The following is a 17290-nucleotide window of genomic DNA, read 5'->3' as shown; positions in this document are numbered from 1 at the left end:
CCCCCCCCCCCCCCCCCAAAGAAAGGGACTACAGAATCACTCTTACCACCAGGCCTTGACAGAGGATTTCCCCATTGCTACTCAAAGAACACTGAATAAGTTTGCAGTTTAAGTTTAACAAATGAGGCTTCATGTATTTGTGTCCAACATTTGAAATCATGTTGCAGATAATAAAAAAACATTTAACCACAGTGCTGTGTGCAGTTCTGCAATCCTTTCTAGCAAATCTGAAACTCTGAATAGGTTGATACTCTCTTTCAAGAATTCACTGCTACCATATGCTACATGTTGTAAAAATGCAATTGTTATTCCAGATCTTTCTTCAGTTCATTATTTATATTCAGTTACATTAATCTGTTAGACACTCTTTCTACTTGTCACCACTGCACAGAGATAGACAGAAAAAAATGGTCCTTGTCCCAAAAGTTTACAGCCCAAGAAACTATATTTTCACTTTCTTTATCCTGTCCTAAACATCAAATGTGACAAGTCACTTTACATCTTGCAACTGTTTGTATTCAGACTTTTTAATTAGTTTAATGTGCCCTTTATTTTAGTGTAATCTAGGTTGATGTCTGAGAGAGGGATCTTAAAGTCAGATGAAAAGGAGCAAATATCTCCAGGTGAATTTTATGCATTTCTCCCCATGTTTGGAGGTGATAACGCATGAGTTAGTATTGGCACAGCTCATTTGAAATAGAGCAGGCTGCAGTGTTGGGCTGCAATAAGTTATACCCTCCTCTCCTTTCATGTCTGAATTTTATTGTTTCTAGATGGAAACAATCATGGTTGTAACTTTTGGAACAACTGTAACTGCTTGGTACTAACTTCTCAAGAACATAGGAAGTCTATATAATTTTATGGGATTTTTGCTGAACTTACATATACACACACACCCCTACTTTCCATCTAATTTTAGCATCCTCGGCTGTATATATGGCAGACTTCCAATAAACTGCTTCCCCAGAATATTTTCATATGTATAACAAACATTAGCTGTTGGTCCTTTCCTAAATCGTACTTCTGGTAAATCCTAAAAGCAGTTTGGAACTGAGAAAAAGCTCAGGCAATAACAATATGCACTCCTCAACAATTTTTGTTGAAGAGTATTAATAGTTAACCTCAGAGCCTTGATAATCTGAATCTCTTCCAGGTGACCGAGTTCAACACTGTTTAGCTTCCTGCATTTGTCAATGTGAAAATACACATTCCTACTTCCTCAGCATTGTCATGCTGCAGCCACATATGGAAATGGTTTTGCTTCCTGAGCCAAAGAACAGCAACCAACTCCTGCCAATAGTGTATTAGAAAACTCATAACTGGCCCTCCTCCAACCAGCTAATCTCATTCACATTTATATCCCTGGGGGCTGATACTTTTATGGGGGGGCTTGTGTAAATTATTGTAATTAATCTGACTACAGGAAAATAATTAGCTGGAGGATCTGGCATTGGCTTTAACATTGAGTTCCTGTTAAAAGCAGAGATTACAGAAAATGGACCTTAGAGTGGGAGTGGGAGGCAGTAATTGGTGTCAGACTGTAGCCTGTTTCAAAGAGAGCTTGTAAATACCTGAACATAGATATTTATGATGATCATCAAGACTGAGGATGTCAGGAATCTGCAAATTCAAGATAATTCCAGAAAGGTCCCTGGAGAAAGGGGTAAAATTTCTACGGCCAGTTCTAGCAGTAGGTCTGACATGGTGTAGTTGCACAATCTGAGTGCAAACAAGGCTGTGAGCAAGAACTTCAAAGTTCTGATTTTTTTGTTTCTATTTTGCTCTGCCAATGATTCACTTCATGCCTTTGAGCAAATTGCTTAACTCCTATTTCCCATCTTAATATCAGGAGTGTTACAACTGAGATACCAGAGTGGGGTGTTCAAGCATAAGTTAATGTTTGTGCAGCACTTGAAAGGTGAACCGCTTGTATGTTTTTAGGACTTAGTCAAAGGTTTAGTTCTATGGAGTGTGAGCCTTTATCAAAGGGAAGTTTAGGAAAATAAAAGCATTTTACCTTAGCCTGGAAATGTGTGGTCATGATCATATGAATAAAGTACTGTATTTGTCTCTACAAAAGAGATCTGCCAGAGCAAAGTCTCCTGTCCAGAAGAGTTGCCCCCTGTTCCACATACATTATTTGAATGCTCCAGTATTGCCATCCACCCAGATACACCTGTCTGATGGTAGTGCCACAAGATCAGTTTAAAGTCCAGAGATCAGTGAAGCATTCAGCTCAAATAGTTAGTGATCCTATTGGATTTAAAGATCCAGAAACAGAATATCCCACCCCCACAAGAAATGTTTTTTAGATCAGATATTCCATGAACTCTGAATACATGAATTTTTTTTCCATTTCCTCCCTTCCCTTGCTATCTAGACTTGTTTGTTTTCAGAAGGAATACTGCTAAAACAATATCCCCTAATGGCTCCAGGCAGTTACAGAGAATTCTGGCTTTTTAAAAGGAAAATGCAGAAATATTTTCTTGCTTCTGTGAAAGTAATCTTTGGTGATCCCTGCTAGTTCAGCCCAGGAAGGGGAGATTTGAGCTATTTTATTAGTTGCCTATACAAGTTATCTCTTCCAACATGTAGTCTTCAAACAAACTTGCCCATACCAAACTGCTAGTTGCTTATCTAAAATGCTCAGTTAATTTAAGAGTTTTCACTGTGCTTGAAAGCATTTTTGTCCTGGATTCTTTGGCTCGTTGAAGTATGAAAAGAGGGACTAAGCTTATTTCTTAGTAATGTTTACACTGGTGGTAAGGAGTGGTTTTAGACAAGCCATAGTAACATTTTTTTTTCTCATTTCCCAAACCATCTCCTCCCCCTCCTCCTCCAACTCTAGGCCTTTCAGGGGACCATCCACAGCTGTCATCATTCACTTCAAAGAGTCAGCTGAGTTTGAATCCTGCAGTTCAAGTGAATTTGCACCCAGGTGGCCAGGGTCCATCTCCTCTTCTGAGCCCTGTCTTGAGTGATGCTGGTGGTGCCAGGGTAGAAGAGGATGATGAAGCCAGACGTAAGGTAAGCACCACCAAGAATCTAAGCAATGAGAGGATGTTCTCTAGTACAGAAAAGCATTCTTCTGTGGTAACACATATGTATTTAATGTTAGAGTTTGTAGGACCTATTCCATGTAAGTAAGTTTATTCTTGGGTACTGGGATGGTTTTCTCTTGCTTCAGTGCATGTGTCTGGATGATCCACTTGTTTGTTGGAACCAAGCACATTACAGTCTGCCAGTAGGCATGTTCTGGTAACCCCAGCTTGCTATAGAGGGCTCCAGAGCTATAGGGAAACACTGACTTTTGTGCCAGCAACAAGGAACATTGTTTCAGAACACATCTTGCTAGGTGCATTGCAGCATATCCTTGATGTGCATCTTAAAGATGGCTTTATAGTCATTGATGACTCTTAGAGGCCATCTCCTCATGGTCTGTCTTGCAACTGAGATCAGCTGGAATGCTCAGGCTGACTCTCTGGGTTTGCGAGGTGACATCTGGTAACATCTCATTCTCAGTGGATGCCTGACAACTTTGGAAATTGCTTCACCCTGTGGTCACTTCAGCCTTGCCTGTGCTGAAGAATTACATTGTGTTAAAACATGCATTAAAAAGCATATTAAACAACTTTGTCCTTGGCTGTCATTTTGCTGGATTGTCCAGGGCTCATGTTAATTAAAAATGTCTTCTAATATGATCTAATTTCCCTGTGTAGACAACGTTACAGAGCTTATATTTATATGGAGTTTGCAGCAAAATCTACTTATATTTTTGCAGGAGGGGATTTTTGATCTTGGTCTTCAGTTATTTTGTGGGTTGGGGAATGATTCATGTTTTTGACATGACATCATCTTGCAGTTACGTTGAAATATGTCTTGAAATATGCCTTTGTATATAAATGGAAATATAAGCAATAAGTGTACCATATATGTATAATCATAATGGACCTCAGTCTGCTTCCATTTCAACCCCATATACCTCATTTTTAGAAATGTGGTATTTCAACAGTTTGAGTTTTCTTGGACTGAACCTCATTTATATAGTCGTAAGTCTTGGGGTGAATTTATGTTAAATGGTTTGCAGCTCAGCCAATTTCTAAGGCTTCTAAAGCTTCAATTTCCCTTAAATAATATTTAAAATGAAACTAACCCAGGCTGAGTCCTTTGTGACAACCTAAATTTCATACCAAACTTTTACAGCCTATTTATAAACACTTGGGAAATGGACAGTTACAATTGGGAACATTAGCAGATTATTAAGTGTGTCGATGCTGATGGTGCTGCTATAAATGTTATGTAAGTAACCAGAGCATAAATGTGTCAGTTAATTCATTTTTTATATGTAAGGTGTAGCTTTATCTTTTAAATTACAGTTCCATTTACTAAAATTAGATCACAGGACAAGTAAAGGTAAGACTTCCAAAATATTCCTCACAATCACAAAACACTTGCATTTAGTTTGACCGTGTTCAGTTACCTTTAGTTTCTCAGATCTTTCTCATGGTGTGATGTGCTTGCAGTACTGTAAGTTTAACTCTTTTATGGCACTTGCACACACACTCAGGACAAGGAGAGAGACCCTAAAGTGGGAGAAAAGAGTGGAAGTTTTGAGAGGGGTAACAGGGGTGATGGACAGAGCACTGTGATCAGCAACTGATAATTATGAAGGTGGAGGTATGCCTGAAAAGTTTTGCCACCACAGCACTGAGATGTGAAGGGCACTAACTGAAGCTTGTTAGGCAATCAACAGTAATAGATGCCAGCATTGCTTTATTCACAGATTAATTTTTTTAAGGCAACACAGATTTTAAAGACCTGTGTAGTAGAGTGTATGGAAATAAATTAAAAAAGATGATGAAATCAAGCAACCCCCCTGAAAACTAAGCTTTTAGTTTGGACGTATTGATAGTGGGGGAGGAAGCAGCACACTTTTTCCCTGCTCCTATTGTACCTAGCTGTACAGTGGGGCCTTGACCTTTGGCATCCAGGCACTACTCCAAACAATAATGATAGAGGCCAAAGAGAGAAGTGGAGAAGAGAACAGACATAACCTGACATCATCAGTGGAATGAGAAACTGCCTTTTATCAGTCAGAGCTCTCTGATGCAAGGGGCAGAGCTGAAGTTGCCAGACACAATTGGAAACCTGGAGGTGGGTGGAGCATGTAAATCTGCAGAATAAGGGAGGGAGACAGAGGATGAATGTCATATTTTTCATGCTTTTAAAGTGTTTCCAAACAGTGTTTGTTTTAACATCTTTTCAAGGAAAGGATCTCCAATCTCCTTCTCCACTTCTGTCTTGCCCTCCCCCACAACAGAATTTAGCACATTGTTTTTTTCATCTCTGTACATTTCCTCTCAATTGGATTCTGAACTGGCTATTGCTTGTGTACAGCTAATGGTTGTACCAATTAAATGGGTGATCTTTTCAACACCTCTCTATGCTAATGTACAAAGTGGAGCCTTGGAGTACTTATCTTACATTGCCTACCTTGTCTGAAGGTTGGTTGTTTGGTTTTTTTGCCTTCCCTTTATTGTATCCTCATTTATATTCAAACAAGCAAAATATTCATAGCAGGGAGGCTCCCCTCAAACTGTTTTTGCTTTCTGCCATCCTCTCCTGTTAGTGAAGGGTTTTACAGCAAATTCCTAGGATCTCCAGGGATATGCTTTCAGTTCCCAAGCATCATCATGCTGCAGTTGGTATACAGAGACTTTTGAGAACTTGATTCACTTCACTGCCTTTCTGCTGTCCATGCTATTACATTATCTTCATCAGAACATTAGATTTCTCTTTCCCTTTTCCTGACAGAAGTTGAGACAGCCGCTGACTTTTAAATAGTAGAAAAGCTAACAGTGCAGGGAGTTATTTCTATCAGTGCTGACCCTGGGCCTTGAGGTCATTTGCAAAGTATGCTGATAGAGGATTTTTTCCCCAAGACTGCTAGTTTTTGTGACATTGTGATCCAGATACAAAACTTAGCTAGAAAGCAAGAGAAAGCATCTCTCTCAATTTTTACAATGCAGAGTACTTCTTATCTTTTAAGCAATCCCATAGCCTCTGCATAGTTGCCCCCACTTCTGTTTTTTAGTGTTTATTAGGAATATCTTGTGATATCTGTAAGCATTACTGAATCCATTGTGTGTCTGAGGCTACGGAGGTCCAGCACTTGGGGCATAAAACACTGGAGTATTAATTAATCCATGAGGTATTGTAGTATTTGCCTCAGTGCCTGTTTTGGTGGCTGCTGGGATGTTTTCTTTAGGCCAGGGCTGCAAACTGTCTTTTCATTTATTTTTTTCTGGCATAAATTACTTTTTTTTCCCCTGGTTCAGCAGTAGTTGAAGGTGTTGGCAGTCTCACTTCCACACTCTAATTGTCATATCACTTTTCACTGCTTTGTGTGCAGGGACATTTTTTGCCAGGAAAACATATAGCTGCATTGCTCTTTTCCTGAAAGGAACGGTGATCCCACAGAAGAAACTTGCAGATGCATTGTGTGAGCCTCTTGTTTCCTCCTTAGGAACAAAGATCTAATAAAAAAATCTTTCATGAAAGTACTCCATAGAGCAGTCTGTTCTGAGTTCAGAGAACTCTCATCATCTTAGGTAATCCAGAAAAAATTCAACTGGAAGAAGACCTAGCTGTGCTCTTGAAACTCATCTTGTGCACTAGTTCTACACAGCAATTGTTGCTAAGGTCAACACACAGGGGCTCAGTTAGGACTAATGTGAGAAAAAGCAAGAGGGAGGCATTTTGGAAGGTCCCTGGAACTGAAGGGTGGCAGTGAAAGGTGATGAGGCAATGGAGAGAGAGAACGCACTTGGGAAACGCAAGGTGTTTAATGAGACATGTCTGTGCCTAAAGTTAGTGTGCAGACAAACAATGAATCAAGCGTGAACTTAAGAAAACAGCTTAAGTTGTGTGAAAAAGGAAGCATTCAAGTAGCCAATCAAGTTAGGAAAAAGGCGGAAAGAACAAAAGCAATAGGAATATATGAAAGGGCATGGAAATAAATATGATAAGCTCTAGAAATGTAATATATTTCATCCAATGCACCAAATGCCCAGATGGAAAATACGTAGGAGAGACCAAACAACAACTGCGCACCAGAATGAATGCACACTGGAAATCTATCAAAGACAGGAATACCCAGTTACCTGTGGGGGCACATTTCTCACAAGAAAACCACTCTCTCTCCAATCTCTCAGTTCTGATCCTCAAAGGAAACTTACAAAAAGCTTCCCAGAGATGAACCTATAAACTCCACTTCATCAAACTCTTGGATACTAAAAATCATGGACTAAATATAGACATTGGATTTATGACACATTATAACCTGCCTGACATCTGACTCCCCAGGTACCTCTCCACTATTCATCCCCCTCCTCTCTCTCGCCTCCCCACCCCCCAGCCTGTCTCTCACCCATTGACTCCTCAATCTACATTTTCACTGACTGCCTGTCTTGTATGCATACCAGACCCGCCTCTGGCTTCTTTACTTTTCATTCCATCCAGGAAGAGCACACACCAACTGCTGAAACTTCCTTAGCCTGACAAAGGGTTTTTGAACCCAAAAGCTTGCTTAATAATTGTTTTCCAACTTTTTAAATTGGTCTAATAAAAGATATCAGATTCACCCAAAGAACCTTGTCTGCCTATGTCCTTAGACCAGCACGGCTACAACCTACACCCCTGGAAATAAATATAGCATTCTTCAACTGGTTGAGAAATGTGCAGTCTGAAATAACAAAGTTTCTGAAAGAGGAGACTTCTAAAGACTAAAGTCAAGATCTACACAGATCAGGTTAAGCTTTTTAACTCCCAGAGTAAACTGTCTCCTTTTTGGAATTCTGAAGAAAGCTATGTGATGCATATGGAAACAAGGAAAGCATAGTGGGCTTGGATACAGCACCTCATTTTGTGAAATCACATCCAGAAGATTGAGAGAATAAGACGTTTTTAGTAGTTTTGAGTTATTATTGGAGTTCTTTTTTATTTGAAGCATACAGGGTACATCACTTTGTGCATAGTACTATCATCTTCAATGCTGTTCATTGATCTCATTGGTGATATAGACTTGGCATTTTTATATCCTCTTTCCAAAGAACCTCTCCCACATATTTAAATCAGTTTACAACTTTTTCATTCCAGTTGTATCACATCCCTGATCTTTGGTCTTGTTCTTCCAAGAACAAATGCTGGTTCAGAATTAGCTTCATATCAGCTAAATACTTCATAGTGGTAGAAGAATTATGACCTACCAAATGAGGACAAATGGATTTTTAAAAATGACTCAATACGTGATCCAGGTTATACAGATGAAAAGACAAAACAGGTTATTTGTAAAGTAAAATCCCCCTATATACAAGGATCAATATAAAAAGATTTTAAGACCATTGATCCCACTCACCTAAGAATAACAGACAGTGAACTGAAACAGTGATGTTAATAGTTTGGATTTGCTTTACTGTTTTAATGTCTCATTTTACTTGTTCTTCCCTCTTTTCTTTTCTAACGGCCCCTCCTCTGCACGTGCACTGTTTTCCTTTATTACCTACTTATCCCAGGTTTCTTCCTTTCCATTGTGACCATAAGGCTTCAAATAGAATGGATGAATCAAAGGCATACAGGTGGCAGTGCATTCAGCCACTCACTAAACCCCAATTGGAAGGTGGATGTGCATACATGACAATCATAGGACTTTCCTGTTCTGGGACAAACACAGACACAACTTGTCCTGGGACAAATTCAACATGTGTTCCTAGCCTAAAAAAGACTGAAAAACCCTCCTGGTACAGGAGAAAGAAGATCTTGCAAAAGGAGAAAAGAGGCATCTTAAGAACCACCAGAAAATGGAATCAGTGGCTAGAAGGAACTCATGGTAGCTGGTAGATGAGATGAGAGACAACTGGTGGGAGACTATGCTGAGCAGAGAGCAGCATCAGAGGAACATGGAGCAGGGACATACCATCCCAATGTGCAGGAAGACTAGCAAGTATGGCAGAAGACCAGCTTGGCTTAGCAAGGAGCTCTTCAGTAAACTAAGTCACAAAAAGGAAGCTTATAAGAAGTGGAAGCTTGGATAAATAAGTAGGGAGGAGTATAAGAGCATTGCTTGGGCATGCAGGGATGAAGTCAGGATTGCCAAAGCACAGTTGGAGTTGCAGCTAACAAGGGATGTGAAGGGTAACAAGAAGGGTTACATAAGTATGTTGGTAGGAAGAGGAGGATCAGGGGAAGTGTGGGTCCCTTACTGAATGGGGGAGGCAACCTTGTGACAGAGGATGCAGAAAAGGCTGAAGCGCTCAATGCCTTTTTTACCTCCATCTTCACAGGTAAGGTCAGCTCCCATGCTACTGCACTGGGCAGGTCAGCAGCCCTCAGTTATGAAAGAATAGGTTATGTACTACTTAGAAAAGCTGGATGTGTACAAGTCCATGGGGCCAGATGGGGTACACCCAAGGGTGCAGAGGGAGTTGGCTGATGTGATTGGAGAGCTAATGGCCATCATCTTTGAAAACTTATGGGAATCAGGAGAGGTCCTGAAGGGCAAACATAGTACCCATATTTAAGAAAGGGAAAAAGGAGGATCCAAGGAACTACAGACCAATCGGCCTTACCTCAGTCCCTGGAAAAATCATGGAGCAGGTCCTTGAGGAGTCCAGTTCTAAAGCACTTGGAGGAGAAGGTGATTAGCAACAGTCAGCTGGATTCACCAAGGGCAAGTCATGCCTGACCAACCTGATTGCCTTTTGTGATGAGGTGACTGGCTCTGTGGATGTGGGGAGACCAATAGATGTGGTATACCTTGATATTAGCAAGGATTTTGATAAGGTCTCCCACAACATTCTTGCAGGCAAGCTAAGGAAGGATGGGCTGGATGAATGAACTGTAAGGTAGAAAGAAAACTGGCTGGAGCATTGGGCTCGGAGGGTAGCAATCAATGGCTCGATGTCTAGTTGGCAGCTGGTATCAAGTGGAATGCCCCAGGGGTCAGTCCTGGGGCTGGTTTTGTTCAGCGTGTTCATCAATGACCTGGAAAATGGCATAGAGTGTGCCCTCAGCAAGTTTGCAGATGACACCAAGCATGGACGAGTAGTAGATATGGTGGAGGGTAGGGCTAGGATTCAGAGTGACCTAGACAAATTGGAGGATTGGGCTAAAAGAAATTTTATGAGTCCTGCACAAAGTCCTGCACTTTGGACAGAATAAACCCATGCTGGGGACTGAAAATAACCATGCTGGGGGTTCTGCAGAAAAAGACCTGAGGGTTACAGTGGACAAGCTGAATATGAGCCAACAATATGCCCTTGTTGACAAGAAGCCTAACAGTATACTGGGCTGCATCGGTAGAAGTACTGCCAACAGGTCAAAGGAAGTGATTATTCCTCTCTATTCAGTACTGGTGAGGCCACATCTGGAGTACCGTGTTCAGTTTTGGGCCCTCCACTATAGAAAGGAGGTGGACAAATTGGAGAGAGTCCAGCACAGGGCAACAAAAAATGGTGATGGGGCCAGTGGACACTTGTGAGGAAAAACTGGGGGAACTGGGTTTATTTAGTCTAGAGAAGAGACTGAGGGGATTTAATAACATCCTTCAACTACCTGATGTGGGGTTTGAAAGAGGATGGAGTTAGGGCTGTTCTTAGTGGTGGTGGATGACAGAACAAGGAGCAACAGTCTCAAGTTGCAGCAAGGGAAGTTTAGGTTAGGTTAGATATTAGGAAAAATGTTCTTACTAGAAGGGCAGTAAAACACTGGAACAAGTTACCCAGAGAAGAGGTGGAAGCTCCATCCTTGGAGGTTTTTAAGACCTGGCTAGACAAGGGCTTGGCTGGGATGATCTAGTTGGGGATGATCCTGCTTTGAGCAGGGGTTGGACTAGATGACCTCCTGAGGTCCTTTGCAACCCTAATTTTCTATGATTCTAATGTGGCTGTCTGAAAGGCAGGACTGGCAGAGTGGCTGCTGTACAAAAGCTCCTGGGCCAGCAGTACCATTGCTACAGAGTTGTAAAGGCATCCTAGTACTATCATTTTTCCTGGTACTGCTGCTATTGCCTTGGTCACCTTGGCTGCATGCATTGCTGACACCACCTAGCAATTGTTGAAGTGTCCTTGCATATTCCGAGCTTGTGATGAACAAACCAAAGGTGTTTAAGGTACCCAGTGACTTTGTTTTTTTCTGCCATTATTTTTTTTATCTAAAGCTTACTTCTATAAGCCCATAACCCTAAGTGTGTGCTACAAGGTAATGAACACTCAAAGCTGGAGTGATGGCTGAAATGGAGCGTTTCCAGCATGGAGTTTACTAGTAATTCAAAATGGGAAATACAGGTTTCTCTTGCTTTATGCGGGTTTTGTGTGTGCAAATTTGCTCTTATGCAATGACCCTTTTTATACCAGAAATGTTGTTATATGCAAGGTAAATTCACTCTTATACGATCAGTGTAGTGGAAGCCCACAGTCAGCTGCTTTGTGTGGTGCATTGTGAGAGTGACATGCACCAAAATGTAGTCTCCTGTGTGGATCTGTGCTGCTTGCTCGTTGTCTGCGACACATTTCTGTAGTTGCTATCCCCATTATTGTAACATTCACCACCACCCTGGGCTTGTGTGTACTGTCTGTTGTTGGCGAGTACCAAAATTGTCTTGTAAAAGTGGTAGAAATGGGTCTGGGGGTCACTACAATTGAGGTCTTGGAAAATATCCCTATTTTTTACATTGTATAGTGAGTTCCCTTTATGCAAATTCGAGTTATGCACTGTTTTCCAGGAATACATGTACAGCATAAAGTGAGGGAAACCTGTAATGAAGATGATAGTGGCTTACATAAAACTCTATTTTGTCTCTCTTAACAGCAGTTATTCTAGCATTATGTAAGCTATACTTCTAATAAAGCCACCATCAAGATAGCATGCATTGTCCATCCTGTTTGTTAATAGGATATTTTAGAAATGGGAAAAGTACAACACAAGGGAGTCAGCAAGATAAAAGAACTGAGAGATCTTAATCTTCAGAAAGGTTAGAGAAACTATTTGGCATCCTTTAAAAGGAGGCTGTTGAAGGCAGGGAGCTCCAATGAAGTTAGGGTTTTGGAAGGAATAGGAAAGCTATAATTAAGGTTTTTCAGGAAAAAGTCATTTATGAGATTATCCCAAAAGGGATGCAGATATTTGAAGTAAAGCTAAAGATGGTCTAGATTCTGACAGCTTCCTCAGTAGCTCAGTAACAGTGCCAACTCTTCTGTATCGGTTCTGGATTAATAGTAATAAAATGTGTATTGTGTACCATCCAAGAAGGCCTCTCTATGCTCCTTATGTCTGTCTGTAACAAATGCCAGTAGTTCAATTGTTGTGACATGTACAGTAATATGTGGAACTTGTGTACTTTTTGGTGCCTTTGCTTTAATAACTCCAGGATTTCCTAAGGACTCCATGCCCCTTGCTGCTTTCTGAAACCAACAGAATTAATTGTAATGAAGTTGCTTGAAGCAATAGGACAGATACCATTTTTAATGGATAGAGTTTTTCCTCTCTTTCTTGATATATGTGTAGAAAGGGGAAAAATAATTTTTAATACTGTAATACTGTTGAAAAGAACATAAATGAATAAAGGCAAGCTGATGTTATATGGGCATAGTTCTGTTTCTTTCAGTGGAGCTGCTCTAGTTCTTGTTAGTTGAATATTTGGCCCAAAACATAGGAACTGTAAGGTGAGTTAAGGACAAAGTGGTGCCTTAACTTGAACTGTGATCAGACCCCTAACATTACTTAAGAATTTTTTTAATAATGTGGGTGTTTAAGCCAACTCAGACATTTGGTTTCTTGCAACCACAGAAAAATCTGTTTTCACCATTTCTTTCCTTTTCTGCCCTCAGTGCCTATTCTCCTCTCTCTCTTTCTTTCTCTCTCTCTCTCCTTGCAGTAACTCTGAAAAATTGGAGATCGCTGACACTGAATACAGTGAAACGCAGGGTTATAGAAATACAGTGATTTGTTTCAGGATTTTTTTTTATACTAGATGAATGAGATTCACAAAACAGAAAGCAACTCTTCCTAAGTAAAAATGAGATGACTCTTCCACATCATGTTATTAAAAGAGTGGGATTTTTGTTGTTTCCCTCACAAACAACTCTGATCAATTCTATCTTGGCAATTTATCTACTTAACCTAGGGCTATGTAGTGCATCTGTTTTCTTAGAGCAAATGATATTGCAATGATAGGGTTGATTGGGAGAAAAGGCCTGGGGTCTCACATCTGTTCCTTATTAAAACTCAGCCTCCAAACTGACAAAGCAGTTTACCACAATAGTGGCCCCAGAGCAACCAAGCAGCAAGCAATTATTTGATTATTGTGGCTTCCTAGCTAATTAGTGTCACCTTTGAGAAATTTGCATAAAGGAACTGTAAATAGAAATGGACTGGTTCTAAAACTAGTAAAAAGATCATTCATTGTTAAGTCTGTCATACTTAAATTTAAATGAGTCTAATAAAATGTCAGAAGTGGAATAATAGCCCTCTGTTTTTGTAAAATGCTTGGAGATTTTGGAATTAAAAGTTCTTTTTAAAATCAAAGTACTTTAAAAATGTATTTTAGAGTATCTTATTTTAAGATCAGGAAATAATTTACAATCAATTCAGTGTTTGTTTGGGAACCTTGTACTAAACATACTACCAGTCTTTTGAAAATCAAATGTTCGGGCCAGGAATCAACATGTGAAGAATGTGATTGCTCAAACTGTCTCAACATAGAGCTGTAATAACTGGTTACAAATTGGTTTGTGGTTGATCATAAGAAATGTGTATTTTTAGTTTAGTTGTGATTGGTTGCTTTTTTTTCTTTCAGCGATATCCAACAGACAAGGCATACTTCATAGCCAAGGAGATTCTTGCTACAGAACGGACATATTTGAAAGATCTAGAAGTTATAACAGTAGTAAGCATTGAAACTTTCTTTAATATTCTTCTTCCTTGGACCAAGTTTTTAAACATTGACCTGAAAAAACAGGAATTCTTTACTAATACTAGAAAAAGTACCACAGAAAAAAGTTCTGTGGTAAAAGATAATGCTTAGGCTACATGTAGACACTGTATCTTTTGTCACATAAACCATCATGCATGAGCGCAGATATTCTCAATGGAACTCCTATTACTGATGGTTCCACTAACCATCCCATGTATAAACTGTATTTTTTTCCCCTAAGTAAGTACTTTATTTCCAAAAGTCATGAACTCAGGATATGTTTCTTGAGCAGTTCTGCATTCTATCCATGTCTTTCAAGAACAGATAGAAAACATCAGGGCATGAATTAATCCTTTATAGGTATCATAGTAGCATGGTAGTTAGGGTCGGAAGAGACCTAAACAGATCATCAGGTCCGACTCCCTGCCCCAGGCAGGAATGGGTGCCAGGATCATATCACCCTGGTCAAATATTTGTCCAGCCTCCTCTTGAAGACCCCCAAGGTAGGAGAAAGCACCACCTCCCTTGGGAGCCCATTCCAGAGCCTGGCAACCCTAATCGTAAAGTAATGTCTGCTGATGTCCAGCCTGAACCTTCTCTCTAATGATTTGTGGCCGTTATTCTTAGTAACCCCACGTGGTGCCCGAAGGAACAGAGCCTTCCCCAATTCCCACTGGTCCCCCCTGGTGAGTCTGTAAACAGACACCAGATCCCCTCTCAGCCTTCTCTTGTGGAGGCTGAATAGGTTCAGGCCCTTTAGCCTCTCTTTGTAGCCTCTTGTGTAGGCCTCACAACAAATACTGGTTATAGACAGTGCTGATAATGATATCAGTATTTGTTGTGAGGCCTACATATTTGCTGAGCATCTAGGCTGTGAGTGCAGATGATGCATTAAAAGGAAAATTGAAGAGGCCCACGATCACATGATTGTAAAAGAGGCATCTAAAATTAAGCTAGTAAGTCCATATTCAGGTCCCCTTAGAAGTGACACTACTTTCAATAGTGCAGAACACTCAGCAGACTTCCACTGATTTGGAAATGCATGACTTGTCTAAAGACCCACTTTATCTTTAATTACTCCAGTGTGTTTCTGTAAATCATTCTCATTCAGATACACTGTCTGTGATCACTAAGGGATCCATGTCTTCTATAGGGATTTTTTGTGGAATAGTTCAGTAGTATCATGTGACTTAAGTCCTTTCATTTGTAAAGCTCTAGAATTCTTCAAATAATAACTATAAAACACTTGGCACCTCTGAGATACAAGACGCTCTCACCTGCCTATGGGAAGACTGGGAAATTAATGTTAAGGAAGCAATACATAAAACAAATAAAACTGTCTCTAAGTACTGAACAACCCAAAACATGTTGCAAGCTTTCTGAGAGAATCATTTGTATGTGTTGAAACAAAAGCAGTTATACCCTGCTACATATGGGAATGTACCAGGGTCATGTAATCTTCTATGAGAGTGGAGCCATCACAGTGTATTTCATATTGGTGGTGTAGACCAGTGATTTGCTTCAAAATGTTTAAAGTTTGGCAAGGATAGAAATTGCACCTGTTCCTCGCTGACCTCTTTCCTGACTGCTTCTCCTCCCTTTTTGTGTATGTGGACCCTCCGCCTCCAGTTTTAAATTATATTGGTATTAGCTATTCAGTATAACTGCTGTGTCTGTCCTCTGCTGTGCTGGCATAAGTAGGTATAAGTGCTAATATAAACCGATATAAATATACCATTGTTATTTTAAAACTATTTGTTCAAACTTAAACTTACACTGATTTAGCTCACTTATGTTGATGTAAGAGCAGGAAGACCTTCCCTGACACCTCCCTCTTAAAAGCAGTTTAAAGTTATGCCTGTCCACATCCCCCCTCCACATCCTGCCTCTCCATCTCTTCAAGAGCAGAAATCCAAATGATACCTGTTAATTTCTAACATGTTTCAATTAACACCTTTTTATCCTTCCTTCTGCAGTGGTTTCGCAGTGCAGTCATCAAGGAGAATGCCATGCCAGAATGTTTAATGACATTGCTCTTCTCCAACATAGATCCAATTTATGAGTTTCAACGAAGTTTCCTGAAAGAGATTGAGCAGAGACTAGTGCTGTGGTAAGTAACAGTAGCAAGGTGTTTCCTTGGGGAGTCCTTGGAGATCTTATGCAGCTGAAAACTGTACATGATCCTCTTACTTTATACAGCCATATGTTTCAAGGCTGCTTAAAAGGAATAAGTGAAAAAAGTGTGTATAAAAATATGAAGTATGAAAGGAGGAAGAAAAAACAAACGTGGCATATTCTTGAAAGGCCACATTTCAAGCATGAATATGTCTTCAGTGCACCCTATTTGTCCATATTAATTTGATACATTTATACCTAACTCAGTTTGCTTACATATTTATTTATTCTTCATGCAAAGGTTTTGCAGTGCATCCTGTTGTTCTCTATTCCAAAGATTTCACCCTATTTATCTAGTCCTAATAAAATAAATTAATAAATAAATAGTCCTAGAAAAGAAGGGAAAGGCAAAAGGAATAGGATGTGCTCTTTGAAATGCTTTGTTTTATGTTAAGTTAATAATGTCAAGGCAAAGTATCTGGAAATTCACATTTCTCTAAATAAGATTCATCAGTAAAACTGCTAATTTCTTGTGGCATAGTTTATTTCTGATTTCGGAGAAGGGATTTCTGGGGCATTAACCTTTGTCTTACTTTCTTATGGCATGAGATGTAATGTGCTGGAATCCAGTTAAGCATTCAAAGGCTCTCTTTGTTTTTTGTTGTGTTTATGGAATTTAATCAACTTAGTCATTTTTTTCTGTCTTTATAGTGCCAAATCAAATCTTTCCTCAATAGACCTCAAATTTCATGACCTGCCTGTTCTGTTTCAGCTTGCAAAGGCACAATTATCATGACCAAATAGTTTTTGAAGGTCCCAGACTTCCAACACATTGGACAAAGGAGGAGTACACCTCCCTGACCCGAGCTTGTAGGGATTTGGTGAGGAAGGCTAAAGCAGCACTGGAGCTTAGATTAGCTTCTGGGATTAAGGATAACAAAAAGTCTTTTTTCAAGTATATAGGTAGCAAGAAGAAGTCTTGGGGTAACATTGGACCCCTACGAGGCAGGGCAGGGCAGTTGGTGACGGATGCGCGAGAGAAGGCAGAACTCTTCAACAAGTTCTTTGCCTCCATGTTCCTGTCCACTGACAATGGGGTGCTCTTGGGTGATAGCGTAGAGAGGCCTGGGAAGGATGCGAGTCCCCTGACTGTTAGTTCAGACCTAGTTAAGGACTACCTGGAGGGCTTAGATGTGTCCAAGTCGG

General features: G+C 40.1%; 1 protein-coding gene and 1 long non-coding RNA gene across 5 annotated transcripts in view; one reads left to right on the top strand and one right to left on the bottom strand.

The window, feature by feature from the left end:
* Window positions 1-1983, bottom strand: part of LOC109294876 — a 24099-nt gene extending 22116 nt beyond the window's left edge. Inside the window, exon 1 of the long non-coding RNA XR_002096638.1 lies at window positions 1572-1983. This is a non-coding gene — a long non-coding RNA (uncharacterized LOC109294876). The remainder of the gene's footprint in view (window positions 1-1571) is intronic.
* Window positions 1-17290, top strand: part of FARP2 (FERM, ARH/RhoGEF and pleckstrin domain protein 2) — a 184195-nt gene that overhangs the window by 137345 nt on the left and 29560 nt on the right. For all 4 annotated transcript variants that reach the window (XM_019513362.1, XM_019513352.1, XM_019513371.1 and 1 more), the window contains exons 13-15: window positions 2843-3027; window positions 13853-13942; window positions 15946-16079. In XM_019513362.1, coding sequence (XP_019368907.1) covers window positions 2843-3027; window positions 13853-13942; window positions 15946-16079 — 409 coding nt within the window. The remainder of the gene's footprint in view (window positions 1-2842; window positions 3028-13852; window positions 13943-15945; window positions 16080-17290) is intronic.

The sequence above is a fragment of the Gavialis gangeticus genome, unplaced genomic scaffold (assembly GCF_001723915.1).
Source record: "Gavialis gangeticus isolate Ggan-Ray unplaced genomic scaffold, GavGan_comp1, whole genome shotgun sequence".
Classification (NCBI taxonomy): Eukaryota; Metazoa; Chordata; order Crocodylia; family Gavialidae; genus Gavialis; species Gavialis gangeticus.
This window is presented reverse-complemented; position numbering and strand designations above follow the sequence as displayed.